The sequence below is a fragment of the Ranitomeya variabilis genome, chromosome 8 (genome assembly GCF_051348905.1).
Source record: "Ranitomeya variabilis isolate aRanVar5 chromosome 8, aRanVar5.hap1, whole genome shotgun sequence".
NCBI classification, from domain to species: Eukaryota; Metazoa; Chordata; class Amphibia; order Anura; family Dendrobatidae; genus Ranitomeya; species Ranitomeya variabilis.
In genome coordinates, this window is record NC_135239.1 from 216,023,720 (window position 1) to 216,047,431 (window position 23,712).

At 49.0% G+C, this 23,712-nt stretch overlaps 1 protein-coding gene across 1 annotated transcript in view; it reads left to right on the forward strand.

Moving 5' to 3' along the window:
• MAPKAPK3 (MAPK activated protein kinase 3) overlaps window positions 1–23,712 on the forward strand; it is a 43,095-nt gene that overhangs the window by 14,072 nt on the left and 5,311 nt on the right. Inside the window, exons 2-3 of the mRNA XM_077277033.1 lie at window positions 7,886–8,025; window positions 10,452–10,516. Of these exons, the coding sequence (XP_077133148.1) occupies window positions 7,886–8,025; window positions 10,452–10,516 (205 nt within the window). The remainder of the gene's footprint in view (window positions 1–7,885; window positions 8,026–10,451; window positions 10,517–23,712) is intronic.

Genomic DNA, 23,712 nt, shown 5'->3' on the forward strand with positions numbered 1-23,712 from the left:
CCAGCAGAATAGTGAGTGCACCTCTGGGGTATAATACAGGATGTAACTCAGGATCAGTAATGTAATGTATGTACACAGTGACTGCACCAGCAGAATAGTGAGTGCAGCTCTGGGGTATAATACAGGATGTAACTCAGGATCAGTAATGTAATGTATGTACTCAGTGACTGCACCAGCAGAATAGTGAGTGCAGCTCTGGAGTATAATACAGGATGTAACTCAGGATCAGTAATGTAATGTATGTACACAGTGACTGCACCAGCAGAATAGTGAGTGCAGCTCTGGGGTATAATACAGGAGGTAACTCAGGATCAGTAATGTAATGTATGTACACAGTGACTGCACCAGCAGAATAGTGAGTGCAGCTCTGGAGTATAATACAGGATGTAACTCAGGATCAGTAATGTAATGTATGTACACAGTGACTGCACCAGCAGAATAGCGAGTGCAGCTCTGGGGTATAATACAGGATGTAACTCAGGGTCAGTAATGTAATGTATGTACACAGTGACTGCACCAGCAGAACAGTGAGTGCAGCTCTGCAGTATAATACAGGATGTAACTCAGGATCAGTAATGTAATGTATGTACACAGTGACTGCACCAGCAGAATAGTGAGTGCAGCTCTGGAGTATAATACAGGATGTAACTCAGGATCAGTAATGTAATGTATGTACACAGTGACTGCACCAGCAGAATAGTGAGTGCAGCTCTGGAGTATAATACAGGATGTAACTCAGGATCAGTAATGTAATGTATGTACACAGTGACTGCACCAGCAGAATAGTGAGTGCAGCTCTGGGGTATAATACAGGATGTAACTCAGGATCAGTAATGTAATGTATGTACACAGTGACTGCACCAGCAGAATAGTGAGTGCAGCTCTGGAGTATAATACAGGAGGTAACTCAGGATCAGTAATGTATATAACCTCCAGAGACATTTACATCATATGTGATAGAAATCTGTCTCCTCTCATATAACTCTCCAGTATAAGTGTTAGTTCTACCGCCCCTTTAAAACTGCTCCTTTAAACTGCACAGGAGAGAATGTACCTGATACATAAACAGCTTTTATAAAAGCAATTCCAGTAATTTCTTTCATAGCAACAGAGTGAGGCTGATTCTCGTCAGCAGCGGTGGGGGATGGGCGGATGCTGCGGAGATGTAAGAGCGGTTACATGGCCGTGACCCGTCCATTATACACGTTATATTTATCACATTGTGCGCACCTGTCTCCATGCAGACACTGATTTACCACCTCTACTCTGCGTTTCTGGGTGGCAGGAGCTCTGCACCCCAATTTGTCCGTACTTAAAGGGGTCCTCTAGGAGTAAGTGGAGCTCACACATTGTAATCTACGCCTACAGTAATGGATATTGGGGTCATCAGTGATGGGTGGCTCTAGTATTTATCTGGGTCACCTCCTAATTCTTACATCTATGGGTGCAATAGGTGTAAACAAAGGCGACATTTTTGCGGATTGTGTCTAAATTATTTGGGTGAAGTCATCAGAAGCATGCATTAATCTCTGAATGCTGGTTTCTCCTTCAGTCCCAATACCCTGTCACATAGCACATAACGTCTAGGCCCTTGTCCCCACTCGGCGTACAACATATAACTTCCAACCCCTCCCCCCAGTGTGTAACATATAACCTCCGGCCTATTCTCCCCCAGTGTATAACATATAACCTCCGGCCTATTCTCCCCCCAGTATATAACATATAACCTCCGGCCTATTCTCCCCCCAGTATATAACATATAACCTCCGGCCTATTCTCCCCCCAGTATAACATATAACCTCCGGCCTATTCTCCCCCCAGTATATAACATATAACCTCCGGCCTATTCTCCCCCCAGTATATAACACATAACCTCCATGCCTATTCTCCCCCAGTGTATAACATATAACCTCCGGCCTATTCTCCCCCCCAGTATATAACATATAACCTCCGGCCTATTCTCCTCCCAGTGTATAACATATAACCTCCGGCCTATTCTCCCCCAGTGTATAACATATAACCTCCGGCCTATTCTCCCCCCAGTGTATAACATAATAACATATAATCTCCGGCCTATTCTCCCCCCAGTGTATAACATATAACCTCCGGCCTAGTGTATAACATATAACCTCCGGCCTATTCTCCCCCAGTGTATAACATATAACCTCCGGCCTATTCTCCCCCCAGTATATAACATATAACCTCCGGCCTATTCTCCCCCCAGTATATAACATATAACCTCCGGCCTATTCTCCCCCCAATGTATAACATATAACCTCTGGCCTATTCTCCCCCAGTGTATAACATATAACCTCCGGCCTATTCTCCCCCCAGTATATAACATATAACCTCCGGCCTATTCTCCCCCCAGTGTATAACATATAACCTCCGGCCTATTCTCCCCCCAGTGTATAACATATAAACTCCGGCCTATTCTCCCCCCAGTGTATAACATATAACCTCCGGCCTATTCTCCCCAAGTGTATAACATACAACCTCCGGCCTATTCTCCCCCCAGTGTATAACATATAACCTCCGGCCTATTCTCCCCCCAGTGTATAACATATAACCTCCGGCCTATTCTCCCCCAGTGTATAACATATAACCTCCGGCCTATTCTCCCCTAGTGTATAACATACAACCTCCGGCCTATTCCCCCTTCCCCCAGTGTATAACATATAACCTCTGGCCTATTCTCCCCCCAGTATAACATATAACCTCCGGCCTATTCTCCCCCCAGTATATAACATATAACCTCCGGCCTATTCTCCCCCCAGTATATAACACATAACCTCCATGCCTATTCTCCCCCAGTGTATAACATATAACCTCCGGCCTATTCTCCCCCCCAGTATATAACATATAACCTCCGGCCTATTCTCCTCCCAGTGTATAACATATAACCTCCGGCCTATTCTCCCCCAGTGTATAACATATAACCTCCGGCCTATTCTCCCCCCAGTGTATAACATAATAACATATAATCTCCGGCCTATTCTCCCCCCAGTGTATAACATATAACCTCCGGCCTAGTGTATAACATATAACCTCCGGCCTATTCTCCCCCAGTGTATAACATATAACCTCCGGCCTATTCTCCCCCCAGTATATAACATATAACCTCCGGCCTATTCTCCCCCCAGTATATAACATATAACCTCCGGCCTATTCTCCCCCCAATGTATAACATATAACCTCTGGCCTATTCTCCCCCAGTGTATAACATATAACCTCCGGCCTATTCTCCCCCCAGTATATAACATATAACCTCCGGCCTATTCTCCCCCCAGTGTATAACATATAACCTCCGGCCTATTCTCCCCCCAGTGTATAACATATAAACTCCGGCCTATTCTCCCCCCAGTGTATAACATATAACCTCCGGCCTATTCTCCCCAAGTGTATAACATACAACCTCCGGCCTATTCTCCCCCCAGTGTATAACATATAACCTCCGGCCTATTCTCCCCCCAGTGTATAACATATAACCTCCGGCCTATTCTCCCCCAGTGTATAACATATAACCTCCGGCCTATTCTCCCCTAGTGTATAACATACAACCTCCGGCCTATTCCCCCTTCCCCCAGTGTATAACATATAACCTCTGGCCTATTCCCCCCCAGTGTATAACATATAACCTCCGGCCTATTCTCCCCCAGTGTATAACATACAACCTCCGGCCTATTCCCCCTTCCCCCAGTGTATAACATATAACCTCTGGCCTATTCCCCCCCAGTGTATAACATATATAACCTCCGGCCTATTCCCCCCCTCCCAGTGTATAACATATAACCTCCTGCCTATCCCCCTACCCAGTGTATAACATAAAACCTCTGGCCTAGTCCCCCCAGTGTATAACATATAACCTACAGTCCCTCCGGTGTATAACATATAACCTCCAGCCTATTTCCCCCCCAGTGTATAACATATAACCTCTGCCCCCCCATGTATAACTTATAACCTCTGCCACCCTTTTATAGCTTATAATCTCTGCTCCACCGTGTAAAATATTTATCCTCCACCCCCATGTATAACTTTTAAAACCTCTGCCCACATCATGTATAACTTATAACCTCCACCCACAATGTATATCTTAGAATCTCTGCTCCCCCTGGAGTATATCATATAATCTCCAACCCCCTCCCTCTCCCCCCATATATAACTTATAAACCCTGTCCTATCCCCCCTCCTCCACCAGTGTATAGCATATAACCTCCGCCCCCCCAGTGTGTAGCTTATAACCTCCGGCCTATTCCCCTCACCCATGTATAACATAACCTCCGGCCTATTTTTCCCCTATGTATAACTTATAACCTCTGCCCCCCCCACCCCCACATATAACATATAACCTGCGGCCTATTTTTCCCCCACTTATAACATATAACCTCCGCCCCCTATGTATAACTTATATCCTCTGGCCTATTCCCTTCTCCCATGTATAATTTATAACCTCTGACCTATTTTTTCCCCCCCATGTATAACATATGACCTCCTGCCTATTTTCCCCCCCATGTATTGCTTTTAACCTTTGCCCCCCCCATGTATAACTTATAACCTCCCACCTCCATGTATAACATATAACCTCCGCCCCCCCCCCATGTATAACATACACCTCCGGCCTATTTTTCCCCCATGTATAACTTATAACCTCTGCCCCCCCTCCATGTATAACATATAACCTCACCCCCATGTATAACATATAACCTCCGCCCCCCCCCCCCATGTATAACATATAACCTCCGGCCTATTTTTCCCCCCATGTATAACTTATAACCTCTGCCCCCCCTCCATGAATAACATATAACCTCCCACCTCCATGTATAACATATAACCTCCGCCCCCCCCCCCCATGTATAACATATAACCTCCGGCCTATTTTTCCCCCCATGTATAACTTATAACCTCTGCCCCCCCCCATGTATAACTTATAACCTCCCACCTCCATGTATAACATATATCCTCCGGCCCCCCCCCCCATGTATAACATATAACCTCCGGCCTATTTTTTCCCCCATGTATAACTTATAACCTCTGCCCCCCCCATGTATAACTTATAACCTCCCACCTCCATGTATAACATATAACCCCTGCCCCCCCCCCCCCCATGTATAACATATAACCTCCGGCCTATTTTTCCCCCATGTATAACTTATAACCTCTGCCCCCCCCATGTATAACTGATAACCTCCCACCTCCATGTATAACATATAACCCCTGCCCCCCCCCCCCATGTATAACATATAACCTCCGGCCTATTTTTCCCCCATGTATAACTTATAACCTCTGCCCCCCCCATGTATAACTTATAACCTCCCACCTCCATGTATAACATATAACCTCCGCCCCCCCCCCCCCCCCCATGTATAACATATAACCTCCGGTCTATTTTTTCCCCCATGTATAACTTATAACCTCTGCCCCCCCTCCATAAATAACATATAACCTCCCACCTCCATGTATAACATATAACCTCCGCCCCCCCCCCCCCATGTATAACATATAACCTCCGGCGGCCTATTTTTCCCCCCATGTATAACTTATAACCTCTGCCCCCCCCATGTATAACTTATAACCTCCCACCTCCATGTATAACATATAACCTCTGCCCCCCCCCCCCATGTATAACATATAACCTCCGGCCTATTTTTCCCCCATGTATAACTTATAACCTCTGCCCCCCCCATGTATAACTTATAACCTCCCACCTCCATGTATAACATATAACCTCCGGCCCCCCCCATGTATAACATATAACCTCCGGCGGCCTATTTTTCCCCCCATGTATAACTTATAACCTCTGCCCCCCCCATGTATAACTTATAACCTCCCACCTCCATGTATAACATATAACCTCTGCCCCCCCCCCCATGTATAACATATAACCTCCGGCCTATTTTTCCCCCATGTATAACTTATAACCTCTGCCCCCCCCCATGTATAACATATAACCTCCCACCTCCATGTATAACATATAACCTCCGCCCCCCCCCCCCCATGTATAACATATAACCTCCGGCCTATTTTTCCCCCATGTATAACTTATAACCTCTGCCCCCCCTCCATGTATAACATATAACCTCCCACCTCCATGTATAACATATAACCTCCGGCCCCCCCCCCCCCCCCATGTATAACATATAACCTCCGGCCTATTTTTTCCCCCATGTATAACTTATAACCTCTGCCCCCCCCATGTATAACTTATAACCTCCCACCTCCATGTATAACATATAACCTCCGCCCCCCCCCCCCCCCCCCCATGTATAACATATAACCTCCGGTCTATTTTTTCCCCCATGTATAACTTATAACCTCTGCCCCCCCTCCATAAATAACATATAACCTCCCACCTCCATGTATAACATATAACCTCCGCCCCCCCCCCCCCATGTATAACATATAACCTCCGGCGGCCTATTTTTCCCCCCATGTATAACTTATAACCTCTGCCCCCCCCATGTATAACTTATAACCTCCCACCTCCATGTATAACATATAACCTCTGCCCCCCCCCCCCATGTATAACATATAACCTCCGGCCTATTTTTCCCCCATGTATAACTTATAACCTCTGCCCCCCCCATGTATAACTTATAACCTCCCACCTCCATGTATAACATATAACCTCCGGCCCCCCCCATGTATAACATATAACCTCCGGCGGCCTATTTTTCCCCCCATGTATAACTTATAACCTCTGCCCCCCCCATGTATAACTTATAACCTCCCACCTCCATGTATAACATATAACCTCTGCCCCCCCCCCCATGTATAACATATAACCTCCGGCCTATTTTTCCCCCATGTATAACTTATAACCTCTGCCCCCCCCCATGTATAACATATAACCTCCCACCTCCATGTATAACATATAACCTCCGCCCCCCCCCCCCCATGTATAACATATAACCTCCGGCCTATTTTTCCCCCATGTATAACTTATAACCTCTGCCCCCCCTCCATGTATAACATATAACCTCCCACCTCCATGTATAACATATAACCTCCGGCCCCCCCCCCCCCCCCCATGTATAACATATAACCTCCGGCCTATTTTTTCCCCCATGTATAACTTATAACCTCTGCCCCCCCCATGTATAACTTATAACCTCCCACCTCCATGTATAACATATAACCTCCGCCCCCCCCCCCCCCCCCCCATGTATAACATATAACCTCCGGTCTATTTTTTCCCCCATGTATAACTTATAACCTCTGCCCCCCCTCCATAAATAACATATAACCTCCCACCTCCATGTATAACATATAACCTCCGCCCCCCCCCCCCCCCCCCATGTATAACATATAACCTCCGGCGGCCTATTTTTCCCCCCATGTATAACTTATAACCTCTGCCCCCCCCATGTATAACTTATAACCTCCCACCTCCATGTATAACATATAACCTCTGCCCCCCCCCCCCCATGTATAACATATAACCTCCGGCCTATTTTTCCCCCATGTATAACTTATAACCTCTGCCCCCCCTCCATGTATAACATATAACCTCACCCCCCATGTATAACATATAACCTCCAGCCTATTTTCCCCCTATGTATAACATATAACCTCCCCCCCCCCCATGTATAACATATAACCTCCCCCCCCCCCCCCCCCCCATGTATAACATATAACCTCCGGCCTATTTTTCCCCCATGTATAACATATAACCTCTGGGTCACTGCAGACTTCAGGTTGGTGATTTGTGAGTTTGCTTTGCGCCTGAGTGACATGATGATATTGATGATTGTGAGGAGCCTCAGAGGGATTCTTCAGTGTCCTCAGTAGTGTGGAGCCCCCCACGGTGTCAGTCACAGAGCTCAGATGTGACGATATTTCTCCTGGCTCATCCTCTGTACCCGACCTTCTCTCTGTGTCCCCCCAGATTCTCTACGACAGCCCTAAATCCCGGCGAGAGGTGGAGTACCACACCAGGGCGTCAGGGGGTCCGCACATCGTATCAGTGCTGGACGTGTATGAAAACATCCACCGAGGGAAGCGATGTCTGCTCATCGTCATGGAGTGGTGAGAACGGCGCTGAGAATGCTGCAATATCACAGTGATGTAACCGCTGCACACTGCTGCGGCTATGGGGACTGGTGGACCAGTGAGCGGTGCTGCCCATGCGTGGCATGGATTGTATGTGGCCACCGCAGCCGCTATACAGGCACCACACACTAACATTAGTACAGCAGGAGGCCGTCCTCCCGAGAGGTGGTCCTAGGAGCCCCCCGCTCCTCCAGGGAGAAAACCCCTGCAACCTCTGTATAACACCGTCATCACTAGCAATACAATGTAACCTCCGTATAACACCGTCATCACCAGCAATACAATGTAACCTCCAGCAATACAATGTAACCTCCGTATAACACCGCCATCACCAGTAATACAATGTAACCTCTGTATAACACCGTCATCACCAGTAATACAATGTAACCTCTGTATAACACCGTCATCACCAGCAATACAATGTAACCTCTGTATAACACCGTCATCACCAGTAATACAATGTAACCTCTGTATAACACCGTCATCACCAGCAATACAATGTAACCTCCAGCAATACAATGTAACCTCCGTATAACACCGCCATCACCAGTAATACAATGTAACCTCCAGCAATACAATGTAACCTCTGTATAACACCATCATCACCAGCAATACAATGTAACCTCCAGCAATACAATGTAACCTCCGTATAACACCGCCATCACCAGTAATACAATGTAATCTCCGTATAACACCGTCATCACCAGTAATACAATGTAACCTCTGTATAACACCGTCATCACCAGCAATACAATGTAACCTCTGTATAACACCGTCATCACCAGTAATACAATGTAACCTCTGTAAAACACCATCATCACCAGCAATACAGTGTAACCTCCGTATAACACCGTCATCACCAGCAATACAATGTAACCTCCAGCAATACAATGTAACCTCCGTATAACACCGCCATCACCAGTAATACAATGTAATCTCCGTATAACAACATCATCACCAGTAATACAATGTAACCTCCGTATAACACCATCATCACCAGCAATACAATGTAACCTCTGTATAACACCATCATCACCAGCAATACAATGTAACCTCTGTATAACACCATCATCACCAGCAATACAATGTAACCTCTGTATAACACCATCATCACCAGCAATACAATGTAACCTCTGTATAACACCGCCTTCTCCAGTAATACAATGTAACCTCCAGCAATACAATGTAACCTCCGTATAACACCGCCATCACCAGTAATACAATGTAACCTCTGTATAACACCGTCATCACCAGTAATACAATGTAACCTCTGTATAACACCGTCATCACCAGCAATACAGTGTAACCTCCGTATAACAGTCATCATCAGTAATACAATGTAACCTCCGTATAACACCGCCTTCTCCAGTAATACAATGTAACCTCCAGCAATACAATGTAACCTCCGTATAACACCGCCATCACCAGTAATACAATGTAACCTCTGTATAACACCGTCATCACCAGTAATACAATGTAACCTCTGTATAACACCGCCATCACCAGCAATACAATGTAACCTCCGTATAACACCGTCATCACCAGCAATACAATGTAACCTCTGTATAACACCGCCTTCTCCAGTAATACAATGTAACCTCCAGCAATACAATGTAACCTCCGTATAACACCGCCATCACCAGTAATACAATGTAACCTCTGTATAACACCGTCATCACCAGTAATACAATGTAACCTCTGTATAACACCGTCATCACCAGCAATACAGTGTAACCTCCGTATAACAGTCATCATCAGTAATACAATGTAACCTCCGTATAACACCGTCATCACCAGCAATACAATGTAACCTCTGTATAACACCGCCTTCTCCAGTAATACAATGTAACCTCCGTATAACACCGTCATCACCAGTAATACAATGTAACCTCACGTCATCACGTGGAATAACACGGATAGTGACAGACATAATACCGATAATACCGTACACGGTGACGACATGAGCTGATTAGTATGATAAATATGTTGCAATGTTCATGACAGTATAATATAATATACGGTAATAATCCCGCTGCACACACAGGATACAGTGCTAGGAAATATTACTGCTATCATGTGAAATAACAGCGAGATACAATCATCATCATCATCATCATCATCAGATCATGTGTTGTGCCGATACAAGAGATATAAAATGTGTATTAATGTGATAGCGGTATAATGGAACATGACCTAACGACACAATGTTACACTATAGGGAGAGCAGTGTAAGGTCAGAAATGTGACTCCCATCCTCCACAGAAGTAGCATAACCTCCATCTTCCAGTAATGGGGAGGAACCACTGCTGCCCCCTGTGGTGGGGGGCCGTTCTTTACAGCATCTCACTTTACAGCATCTCACTTGCCTGCTGCTCACTGCTTCTCCCGTATTTTGTACACAGCATGCAGGGCGGGGAGCTCTTCACCCGGATCCAGAAGAGGGGGGACCAGGCATTCACTGAGCGAGGTGAGGCCATCGTTCTGGGGATTGGGTTAATAATCTTCCAATGTTACATTTCACTATTTTCAAGATCACTGTTTGCTGTCACGGAATAGGAACATTTATGTTTCAGGATTATGCTGGCCTGGTCTTGTGCACACAGCTGAGAGCTTGTTACAATGTATCAGTGTAGGTGGCAGTTCTGAGCCTGGAGTCCAGGGCAGAGGATTGTCCACACTGAAACATTGTAACGGCATCAGCTGTGTGCGCAGGACAAGGTCTGGACTGACTGCAAGCAGAGATCTTAGCGTCTTAATGATTACAACGATATGCAAAATTTGGGTTTATAAATATTTTTTCAAATCCAGTGACTGACTTTTATGTTTTCTTATCCCCTAATTTAATAAAACACTTCTATTTTTAACCATCACGTATGGATTTTGCACAAAACGTGCGTGAAATTATGTACAGTTAGGTCCATATATATTTGGACAGAGACAACATTTTTCTAATTTTGGTTATAGACATTACCAAAATGAATTTTAAACAAAACAATTCAGATGCAGTTGAAGTTCAGACTTTCAGCTTTCATTTGAGGGTATCCACATTAAAATTGGATGAAGGGTTTAGGAGTTTCAGCTCCTTAACATGTGCCACCCTGTTTTTAAAAGGTCCAAAAGTAATTGGACAGATTCAATAATTTTAAATAAAATTTTCATTTTTAGTACTTGGTTGAAAACCCTTTGTTGGCAATGACTGCCTGAAGTCTTGAACTCATGGACATCACCAGACGCTGTGTTTCCTCCTTTTTGATGCTCTCCAGGCCTTCACTGCGGTGGTTTTCAGTTGCTGGTTGTTTGTGGCCTTTCTGTCTGAAGTTTAGTCTTTAACAAGTGAAATGCTGCTCAATTTGGTTGAGATCAGGTGACTGACTTGGCCATTCCGGAATATTCCACTTCTTTGATTTAATAAACTCCTGGGTTGCTTTGGCTTTATGTTTTGGGTCATTGTCCATCTGTAGGATGAAACGACGACCAATCAGTTTGGCTGCATTTGGCTGGATCTGAGCACACAGTATGGCGGCTCTGAAGACCTCAGAATTCATTCCTGTGTCACATCATCCATAAACACTAGTGACCCAGTGCCACTGGCAGCCATGCATGCCCAAGCCATCACACTGCCTCCGCCGTGGTTTACAGATGATGTGGTATGCTTTGGATCATGAGCTGTACCACGCCTTCGCCATACTTTTCTCTTTCCATCATTCTGGTAGAGGTTGATCTTGGTTTCATCTGTCCAAAGAATGGCAGACGCGGTACTGTATAAGGTGCGCGTCTCTGACTGGGGAGCACCTAGATAGAGCAGCACAGAAAGGTTGTCAGTGCCAGATCCCCCCTGGCATCACTCCCCCTTAGCGATGCACTAATTGGAAGACCCCCGGCCGGCCAGTGGTCACTAGAGGGGAGGGGTCCTGCGGCCACTCCTACAGGGGTTAAATCCAGGCGTCCGGCCGGGAACTTTCTCTTTTCCTCCCGGCGGACACCTGGAAGCATTGTCCCTGTAGTAGTGATGTCGGACCCCAAGGTGAGAACTGGCTTCAGGCCATTGTCGCCGACATCAGGGCTCAGCTTTCTGTGCCCTCTCCCGACCCCCTGCTCACACCCCCCTCATCGGGTCTGGTCGGGTCAGTCTCGTCCACCCTCACGCCCCCGGGGCCCCTTATGGTCGCCTCACCTTCGGCCTGCTCGCTAGCTGGGGGGCGTCCTGTGCGGCCTCCCCATGGTCCGGAGCGGGAAGCGGTGATGCCCCTATCGTCCGCGCAGCGGTCCGGGGGTCTCCCAGCCGCCGAGGTTGGACAGGCCTCTCGGAAGCGGCGGGGAAGGGCCGGGCGCCGCACACGCCGCAAAAGCATAGTGGCCCCCCTGGCCGACGGGGCACCGGGCTGCGCCGAGCGGCGCGCAGCGTCGCCTCCTCTCCCCGTGGCTCCGGTGGCTGGCGGCGAGCAGGCGGGCGGCGCTGGGCGGCGCGAGGCATCGCCCCCTTCCCTGGCTGCTCCGGCGGATCTCTCAGCTGCGCGGGGGGGCAGGCGGTCTGCCCGCTTGCCCCGCGCCCCGGAGCGGCTCCAGGTTGGGGAGGGGGCGGCCTCGCCGCCTTGCAGCTGCCGGCGTCTTCCGGCTCCCTCGTCGGGCTCAGTCCGGCGGTCAGAGGTAGCCCCGCCCACCAACTTCCTGTCCCCGCCCACCAACTTCCTGTCCCCGCATTTCAGCGCTGAGAACAGCGCTGGCCGGTCCTCCGTTACCTTCCCTGCGGGCACATATATGCCGCCCGCAGAGGGTAACCTGGAGGCCGGCACTAACCCTGCATGGCCCCCAGAGCGCGCTGATCGGTCAAACCAGACCGTTCAGCGCGCGGTTTTCCCACCAGGCCTGACCTCCAGCTTACCCCCGGCAGACGCAGCACTGATGCCTGCACGGGGGTATCAGGGGTCAGGCCGTATATGTGACAGGTCAGCTGAGGAGCGCGAGGTTCGGTCCAATAGGACCGATCAGTGCGCTCAACAGCTGTACAGCGGGAATCACTGCGTAACATCATTAAACGCACCAAACACAGACACATTTACACCTCCCCCCACTGACCAAATCCCTAATAAATATTTTCCGTTAACCGCCCCGCCAAATCCCAGCAATGGGGCTGAATACAGTTACCCCCTAACTCCCCCCCTTTTCAGTAGCACTGCGGGACCGTACACTGACGGTAATCCCCCTAGTAACAATGTTAGAATCCCCCACGTTACACCGCTAAGTAACGGCGGACGCAGGCGTAGACGCCGAACGTCCTCCCATTCTTCCTCTGATGACTCCCGGCACCATTCGCGCTACCCCTCTAAACGCCCCTCCCGTCACAGACGGAGACGCAGCTCCCATGGGAGCCGCCGCAGATCCCGGGCCTCAGGATGGCTGTCATCAGCAACATCCGAGGGGTCCGATGTATCGCTGAGCACGGATAGGAGTCATCGCGCACGGGTCAGATCCTCTAAATCACGGGGACCCGCTAGGGCTTTCAGCCGGGGAGAACAATCCCCCGCGGCTTCCAGCCACAACGCCACAACAACCACGCAGTCGCTGAAGACACAGCCAGTAATCCGCCACGATGTGGTTGTAACCGGGCTCCAACGCACGATGCTCAGACCATTGGCCAGCACATCGGCCAGTCCCTCGCTGTAGCGGGAGCCAGAGTTTCCCCGTCCTGCGACATCCCCCCGTCAACATCTGCGGGGTTTCCGCCAGGATCGGAGTACACTCGTCCAGAGTCACACAGCGGTGAGTGTTCCAAGGGTGGAAAGGAAATGTTACAAGAAAGGGAGCTGACTTCAGCGGTTAAGGAACTAATCTTACAACTGTCACACTCAAGCGGAAAAGTGGCGAATAATACAACGCCACAGTCAGCAAATCTACACAAAGACGCCTTCTTCTGCGGGATCAGCCCGCTAGGCGCCCATATAGATCAGGAAACTAGAGAGAAAATCTGGAGCAACGATTATATTGACATATGGTCGCTGTTATCAGCAGACCAACAAACGGTGGATAAACCTAACGAGAGGGGTTTCGATAGGGGGAGATCGAGAATTGCATTAACCATGAATAATTGGCTCCAGGCCTTCGCAGTAATGGGCTGTATTATGGGCCAGAAACATCCGGAACGCTGCTCCGAATTGTTTATATATCAGGACATGATATATAGTTCGTACAAGTCGCATGGCGGTTCAGCCTGGCGGCGGTATGACGAGGAGTTCCGCAGGCGTCTGGCCCTACAGCCTGATCTAGGCTGGGGAGTTAAAGCAACAGACGTATGGTTGCGGTTGATGCTGTCCCAAAAGCAGCCCCCCTTTTCGGCCTCGACCACTAATTACTCCACAGCCGCAGGTCAAAACTCAGTGGTCGTGCGAAAACCCGGGGCCTGCTGGCTGTTCAACGAGGGAAACTGTCGTTTCCACGCATTATGCAAATTCAGACACGATTGCTCCGCTTGCGGGGGGGGTCACCCAGCGTCAAGGTGCACTCGTCAGCCTTACAAAGCGCCTACGCGGCAGAACCCCAGTGAGCGTAGCCGCGATGGCCCCCTGGCTAAAGCTTTAGCCCAATAAGGAAACAGCTCAGCAGCTGCAAGCGGGATTCTCCGATGGGTTTTTTATTCCCTTTAGGCTAACAAGAACGCCAACCCTATCGATAACCTAAAATCGGCTCGCGAATTCCCCGAAATACTTAGACAAAAAATTGAAAAGGAGGTCGAGTTGGGTAGAATAGCAGGCCCCTTCAAGGCGCTCCCCTTCAAAAACATTAAAATATCACCGCTAGGCATCATACCAAAAGAGGAACCTGGTAAATACCGCTTAATTCATCATTTATTTCACCCAAAGGGCGATTCGGTTAACGACGCAATTTCCCCGGAAGAAGCTTCCGTCTCATACGCGTCTTTCGATAAAGCGGTAGAATTATTCCGGGCAGCCGGACCCGGCGCCCTGCTAGCCAAATCCGACATTGAATCGGCATTCCGCTTACTACCCGTGCATCCCGAATGTTTCCACCTTCTGGGCTGCAAAGTGGAACAGCTATATTACTTCGACATGTGCCTCCCGATGGGATGTTCCATCTCATGTCACTATTTTGAGCTATTCAGCACATTCCTAGATTGGGTAGTTCGGTACGAAACGGGCAGTAAATCCCTAATTCACTACCTCGACGATTTCCTATTCGTCGGCCCCAAAAACTCTAAACTCTGCTCCGAGCTACTAGAAAAATTCAAATCTATTGCACTCAAATTCGGTGTGCCACTGTCAATTTATAAAAACCAATGGTGCAAATCAGGTTGGCCAGAGAGATGGACGACAACAAAATGGGGGCAAGACCCGGCCCTATGTGAAGTGTTTGGGGTAGTAGCAGCGCTGGAGATATGGGCTGTTCAGTTGAGAAACACGAACATTCGTTTCCAAACAAAAAATACGAAAACGGCGAAGAGTTTGAATCACATGTCTTCTTCATCCCTGCCCATACTCGCCCTCTTGCGCCGGCTAGCGCTGATTTGCCTAGAAAACAATATTTGGTGTAGAGCCACTGTGGTGGCGGAAGTAGATGATAATATCATTAACCCACTGTTATTTTCCAATTGGCAGGCTTTCAGAATCCAGCAGCCCAACGCGCAACCCCGGGGTATTCTGTGTCCACTGTCCCTGTGGGACACAGTGGCCAATCATTGATGCCCTTAATACGGGCCTCCGTTTCGCCAGCTACCTGGCAGGCGTATGGTAAGGCTTGGGAGGAGTGGTGCTCACTAATTCTGGGTAGGCCAGTCGACGAAAGCGACGGAGCGCGAAGCGCAGTGACAACTGATTTCCTATTACGGATGAGGGAAGGCGGGGCATCGGGCACCTCGGCACAACGTAAACTATCGGGGCTAGCATTTTTCTTTCAATTATTGGGATGGGTAGACGTAACTAAATCCTTCTGCATAAGACAAGCCATAAAAGGTTGGAAAAGGCTTCAGCCAAGCCAAGAATGTCGCCGCCCCATTTCTCTGAAACTATTGCAGGACCTGATCGCGATATCCCCGTCGGTCTGCTCTTCGCAATATGAGGCGGCCCTCATATCGGCAGCTTTTGCGACCGTCTTTTTCGGAGCACTGCGTATTAGCGAATTGCTACCGCGGTCAAAAAACGCGTCGGAAGGAGGCCTAATTAATGAGGACATAGTTATATGCAGTGACGCCCTGCGCAGCAGGGTTAGAAAATCCAAATGCGATCCCACCGGTAGGGGCACATGGGTCCTGGTTAACTCTACAGAGGGCCCAGCTTGCCCACTAAAAATGATTAAAACATACGCCGTAATAAGTCGTTCCGGATAGGGGCTGCCACAGAGGCAGCTAGGGCAGGAGTGTCAGAGGCCGAAGTTCAGAGAATGGGTCGTTGGAAGTCCGCATGCTTCGGTCAGATACATAAGACCCGACTTGCTTAATTAACATGTGTTGTCTCTTACAGGGGTTGAAGTTTGGGTGGTAGGAGATTCCTACGTTCACTGGGCCGAAAAGAGGGCTAAACTGCGGCCAGGAGGAACAAATCTCTACATCCCGGGAATAAAAGTTAACTGGAGGGATATCAGAGGCCTCCAGTGGTAAAAGGTGTTCAAGGAGATGGTGGGCATAGCAAGGATGGCGGAACGCCCGGTGATATTGGCGTTACACGCAGGTGGCAATGACCTGGGCAAACAAAAGGTGGCCGAGTTGTACAAATGGGTGACAACGGATACGGAACGGTTCAGCGGTCTGTTCAAGAACATGATACTGGTGTGGTCGGAGATAACACCACGGGCCGAATGGCGTGGTGCAAGAGATAAAAGAGCCATAGAGCGGACAAGGGTGAAATTCAATGCTCGGATTGGAAAATATGTGAGAGGAGGAGGCGGTATCGTGATTCATCACCAATACCTACAAAAGAAAAACACGCCACAATTAAGACCGGACGGAGTTCACCTAACGGACATTGGCCTCGATATTTTTCTGTCTGGTTTACAGGATGGGGTTGAACAGGCCCTAACATTGATGGGTGGGGTCGGAGTCCCGCGTAGGTAATACACGGGATCCTCCGTGGCGGAAGAAGCGGAGGAGGGCAAAGGTCGTAGTCGCTCGTTGGTCCAATTCCCATGTCGATCACGGACAGGAGCTCAGCGCGAGCGCCCGTTACGATATGTAATTGCCCTTCTCAGCTTATTTAATTAATAAACTGTGACCGACCTGTTCAACCCACCTAGGACTGTGTGTGTTTCATTGGGGGATTGATGGGAGGGGGGAAGGCACTGGTTACGACACCCAGGTCTCCACAGTCTGGCAGACGCGGTACTGTATAAGGTGCGCGTCTCTGACTGGGGAGCACCTAGATAGAGCAGCACAGAAAGGTTGTCAGTGCCAGATCCCCCCTGGCATCACTCCCCCTTAGCGATGCACTAATTGGAAGACCCCCGGCCGGCCAGTGGTCACTAGAGGGGAGGGGTCCTGCGGCCACTCCTACAGGGGTTAAATCCAGGCGTCCGGCCGGGAACTTTCTCTTTTCCTCCCGGCGGACACCTGGAAGCATTGTCCCACCCTCCCTCCCTTTTAAAGTCTAATGATGATACTAACCTGCGGGATGATGTAAATTTGTAAATGATATTGTAATATTTTACGTAAAAAAAAAAAAAAAAAAAAAATGTATACGTATGTGATATAACTAACCCTAGTAACCGTTATTAAGTCACAGCGGAAGAAGCGGAGGAGGGCAAAGGTCGTAGTCGCTCGTTGGTCCAATTCCCATGTCGATCACGGACAGGAGCTCGGCGCGAGCGGCCGTTACGATATGTAATTGCCCTTCTCAGCTTATTTAATTAATAAACTGTGACCGACCTGTTCAACCCACCTAGGACTGTGTGTGTTTCATTGCGGGATTGATGGGAGGGGGGAAGGCACTGGTTACAACACCCAGGTCTCCACAGTCTGTTCTTCCAGAACTGTGCTGGCTTTTTTAGATGTTTTTAGCCTTTTTCTTCTTGATGCTTATGAGTGGCTGCACCGTGCAGTGATCCCTCTGTAGTTACTTTCATGCAGTCTTCTCTTTATGGTAGATTTGGATATTGATACGCCGACCTCCTGGAGAGTGTTGGTCACTTGGTTGGCTGTTGTGAAGGGGTTTCTCTTCACCATGGAGATTATTCTGCGATCATCCACCACTGTTGTCTTCCGTGGGCGCCCAGGTCTTTTTGCATTGTTGAGTTCACCAGTGCTTTCTTTCTCAGGATGTACCAAACTGTAGATTTTGCCACTCCTAATATTGTAGCAATTTCTCGGATGGGTTTTTTCTGTTTTCGCAGCTTAAGGATGGCTTGTTTCACCTGCACGGAGAGCTCCTTTGACCGCATGTTTACTTCACAGCAAAACCTTCCAAATGCAAGTACCGCACCTCAAATCAACTCCAGACCTTTTATCTTCTTAATTGAGAATGACCTAACAAAGTTATTTCCCACACCTGTCCATCAAATAGCCTTGGAGTCAATTGTCCAATTACTTTTGGTCCCTTTAAAAACAGGGTGGCACATGTTAAGGAGCTGAAACTCCTAAACCCTTCATCCAATTTTAATGTGGATACCCTCAAATGAAAGCTGAAAGTCTGAACTTCAACTGCATCTGAATTGTTTTGTTTAAAATTCATTGTGGTAATGTCTGTAACCAAAATTAGAAAAATGTTGTCTCTGTCCAAATATATATGGACCTAACTGTAGAAGAGAGATGAACGAGAAAAAGCTTTATTGTAGCCAAAAATGTACACAATGTTATATATAAACGTGTATTATCGAACATTCATTCTGCGACGTCCTTGGATATTACGGTACTTTTGGCGCCTTTTCCTTCTCTTCAAAGCTCCTCTTGATCCCTTTTCTCTTAGAGAAGGTCTGCGGATCTTCTCTGTGAAGCGTCCAGCTGTAATCCACCATCATGTTCACGATCCATCTACCTTGGTATCGTCATTCCTTCTCCTTGATCTCCTGATGAAATCTTTCTCCGTGCTCTTCGCTATCAGGTTTTCAGGAAAGTCCAGATGGGAAAGTAAAAAATGTAACTTCATCAGATAACCCAGGGTTCTGAAGCGTCTCCGCATGTTCTTCACAATGGACTTAAAAATTGGATCTTTGTTGTTACCTGGAAATTTCTCCACAACTTCTTTTAAAAGAATCACAAGCCCTTTTCTCAACAGCTTTCATCTTTGTTTCAAGCACGTCGTCATTCATGAGTTTCTTAATTTCCGGACCCACAATAATGCCTTCCTTCTGTTTTGCTTCTGGCAGTCCCTGAAACTTGGTGCACAGGTCCTTAAAAGCCTCCTTCTTTCTGTAGAGCTTTCACAAACTGCTTCATCAGTCCAAGCTTAATGTGGAGTGGTGGCAGGAGAACTTCAGTGGGAGCAAGTAAACTTTCCGCAACTTGGTTCTTGAGTCCAGGTTGCAAAGATCTTCTCATTGGCCAAGTTTTTTGGCTCCAGTGATGAGTCCTATCCTGGCTGTCCCATTCACACAATATGCATGGGTGCTTCATGTATCCTCCTTTCTGCCCATGGAGCAAAGAGAGAACTTTCAGATCACCACATATTGGCCATCCGTGATCCTTGTAGTTAAGTTTCTATAGAATAATGTCTAAATTCTCCTAGCTTTCCTCAAGTGCCCAGAAAGCCCTACAGGCACTGAGCGGACGAGCTGCCATTGTGCAGTAGCAGCTTTCTGACTTTTTCTGGATGAATCAATAGTCTGCACTCGCTCACATTGTGCTCAATGTTACATATTTCCATCAGGCCACGAACATCACTGCAATATACTAGAGTAGCGTCTTGAGAAATGTGTGGAAGGAATTCCTTTTCTCTGATTCTGTACCATGAAAAACAGGTACCAGGAGCGATCAGGTTCGTCTCCTTCAGGCTAGAGCCTAAAAGCTCTGCAGAGTATTTAGGAAGGTCCAAGTCCGCGACTAAATAATTTAATCCGAGCTGTGAAGAAAGCTGTGGCTCGTTGGGACTGGCGTCTGTGGCTCGCTGGGACTGGCGTCTGGTTTGTTGGGACTGGCGTCTGTGGCTCGCTGGGACTGGCGTCTGTGGCTCGCTGGGACTGGCGTCTGTGGCTTGCTGGGACTGGCGTCTGTGGCTCGCTGGGACTGGCGTCTGTGGCTCGCTGGGACTGATGTCTGGCTTGCTGGGACTGGCGTCTGTGGCTCGCTGGGACTGGCGTCTGTGGCTCGCTGGGACTGGCGTCTGTGGCTCATTGGGACTGGCATCTGTGGCTCGCTGGAACTGGTGTCTGTGGCTCGCTGGGACTGGTGTGAAGGCCTTGGTCAGAATCCTGCCCTTCATGTTCTGAATCAGGTTTCTCTGGAGGTGAAGGGACAGGTATTCCTGGACTGTGAGGCAGTGGGTGACTCGCTGACGGGAGGTCCGGGTATATAATTTCCTTCTCATCTCTCGAAGGTTGAGGTCATCACTGGTTTTGCGGTTCCTCCAGATCATCGGCCCACCAGAACGAAATCTTTAAATCTTTCTTTCCTCCACACCATTGTCACAGTGCGCATAATACACTGACCTGTTTCTTCGTTGTTTCTTCACTACAAACAAAAAAAAAAAAATGTGAATGTAGAAAAAGTTGTCGGGTGAATTACGACTCCCCCTTGTAGCCATTTTAATCATGTTGTTAAAAACAGAAACTTAATCCTCCACAACCACTAAATCCTGAGCAGAATGGTGGCGAGCAGCGCCGCCTCCACAACCACTAAATCCTGAGCAGAATGGTGGTGAGCAGCGCCGCCTCCACAACCACTAAATCCTGAGCAGAATGGTGGTGAGCAGCGCCGCCACCACAACCACTAAATCCTGAGCAGAATGGTGGTGAGCAGCGCCGCCTCCACAACCACTAAATCCTGGGCAGAATGGTGGCGAGCAGCGCCGCCGCCACAACCACTAAATCCTGAGCAGAATGGTGGTGAGCAGCGCCGCCGCCACAACTACTAAATCCTGAGCAGAATGGTGGCGAACAGCGCCGCCTCCACAACCACTAAATCCTGGGCAGAATGGTGGTGAGCAGCGCCGCCGCCACAACCACTAAATCCTGAGCAGAAGGGTGGGGAGCAGCGCCGCCGCCACAACCACTAAATCCTGAGCAGAATGGTGGTGAGCAGCGCCGCCTCCACAACCACTAAATCCTGAGCAGAATGGTGGCGAGCAGCGCCGCCGCCACAACCACTAAATCCTGAGCAGAATGGTGGTGAGCAGCGCCGCCGTCACAACCACTAAATCCTGAGCAGAATGGTGGCGAGCAGCGCCGCCTCCACAACCACTAAATCCTGGGCAGAATGGTGGTGAGCAGCGCCGCCGCCACAACCACTAAATCCTGAGCAGAATGGTGGTGAGCAGCGCCGCCTCCACAACCACTAAATCCTGAGCAGAATGGTGGCGAGCAGCGCCGCCTCCAAAACCACTAAATCCTGGGCAGAATGGTGGTGAGTAGCGCCGCCACCACAACCACTAAATCCTGAGTAGAATGGTGGTGAGCAGTGCCGCCGCCACAACCACTAAATCCTGAGCAGAATGGTGGTGAGCAGCGCCGCCTCCACAATCACTAAATCCTGAGCTGAATGATGGTGAGCAGCGCCGCCTCCACAACCACTAAATCCTGAGCAGAATGGTAGAGAGCAGCGCTGCCTCCACAACCACTAAATCCTGAGCAGAAGGGTGGGGAGCAGCGCCGCCGCCACAACCACTAAATCCTGAGCTGAATGATGGTGAGCAGCGCCGCCTCCACAACCACTAAATCATGAGCAGAATGGTGGTGAGCAGCGCCGCCTCCACAATCACTAAATCCTGAGCTGAATGATGGTGAGCAGCGCCGCCTCCACAACCACTAAATCCTGAGCAGAATGGTAGAGAGCAGCGCCGCCTCCACAACCACTAAATCCTGAGCTGAATGGTGGTGAGCAGCGCCGCCTCCACAACCACTAAATCCTGAGCAGAATGGTGGTGAGCAGCGCCGCCTCCGCAACCACTAAATCCTGAGCAGAATGGTGGTGAGCAGCGCCGCCGCCACAACTACTAAATCCTGAGCAGAATGGTGGCGAGCAGCGCCGCCTCCACAACCACTAAATCCTGGGCAGAATGGTGGTGAGCAGCGCCGCCGCCACAACCACTAAATCCTGAGCAGAATGGTGGTGAGCAGCGCCGCCTCCACAACCACTAAATCCTGAGTAGAATGGTGGCGAGCAGCGCCGCCTCCAAAACCACTAAATCCTGGGCAGAATGGTGGTGAGCAGTGCCGCCGCCACAACCACTAAATCATGAGCAGAATGGTGGTGAGCAGCGCCGCCGCCACAACCACTAAATCCTGAGCAGAATGGTGGTGAGCAGCGCCGCCTCCACAATCACTAAATCCTGAGCTGAATGATGGTGAGCAGCGCCGCCTCCACAACCACTAAATCCTGAGCAGAATGGTAGAGAGCAGCGCCGCCTCCACAACCACTAAATCCTGAGCAGAAGGGTGGGGAGCAGCGCCACCGCCACAACCACTAAATCCTGAGCTGAATGATGGTGAGCAGCGCCGCCTCCACAACCACTAAATCCTGAGCAGAAGGGTGGGGAGCAGCGCCACCGCCACAACCACTAAATCCTGAGCAGAATGGTGGTGAGCAGTGCCGCCTCCACAATCACTAAATCCTGAGCAGAATGGTGGTGAGCAGTGCCGCCTCCACAACCACTAAATCCTGAGCAGAATGTGTTATGACCCCAATGGCAGAGGGTCTCAAAAGTAAATACCAAGTCTGCAAACACAAAAAACCAGCTCATAGGGCAGTGGTAACTGGGCTGACCGTATATCTAAACCTAGCACCACAAATAGCAGCAGCCGGGGAACGTGCCTACGTTGGTTCTAGACGTCTCGCGCCAGCCGGAGAACTAACTAACCCTAGAAGGGAAAAGATAGACCTTTCTTGCCTCCAGAGAAAAGACCCCAAAAGTTGGATACAAGCCCCCAACAAATAATAACGGTGAGGTAAGGAGAAAAGACAAACGTAAGAATGAACTAGATATTTAGCAAAGAGAGGCCCACTAACTAATAGCAGAATATAGTAAGATGACTTATACGGTCAGCAAAAACCCTATCAAAATTCCCACGCTGGATATTCAAGAACCCCCGAACCGTCTAACGGCCCGGGGGGAGAACACCAGCCCCCTAGAGCTTCCAGCAAAATCAGGAATCACATTTAGTACAAGCTGGACAAAAAGTAAGAGCAATGCAAATAATCAAAAAACAAAGAAGCAGGACTTAGCTTAATTTTGCAAGATCCAGGACCAGCAGACAGGAGCAAACAGAAAGGAACTGATTACAACGATGCCAGGCACCAGACTGAGAATTCAGGAAGTTTATATAGCAACACCCCTGGACTAACGACCCAGGTGGGTGCCAAAACTGAAGAAAGACAATCCCAGAGTCATATCACTAGTGACCACAAGAGGGAGCCAAAAAAGTCTAATTCACAACAAGAATGGTGGCGAGCAGCGCCGCCTCCACAACCACTAAATCCTGGGCAGAATGGTGGTGAGCAGCGCCGCCTCCACAACCACTAAATCCTGAGCAGAATGGTGGTGAGCAGCGCCGCCACCGCCCCACTCTTATCCA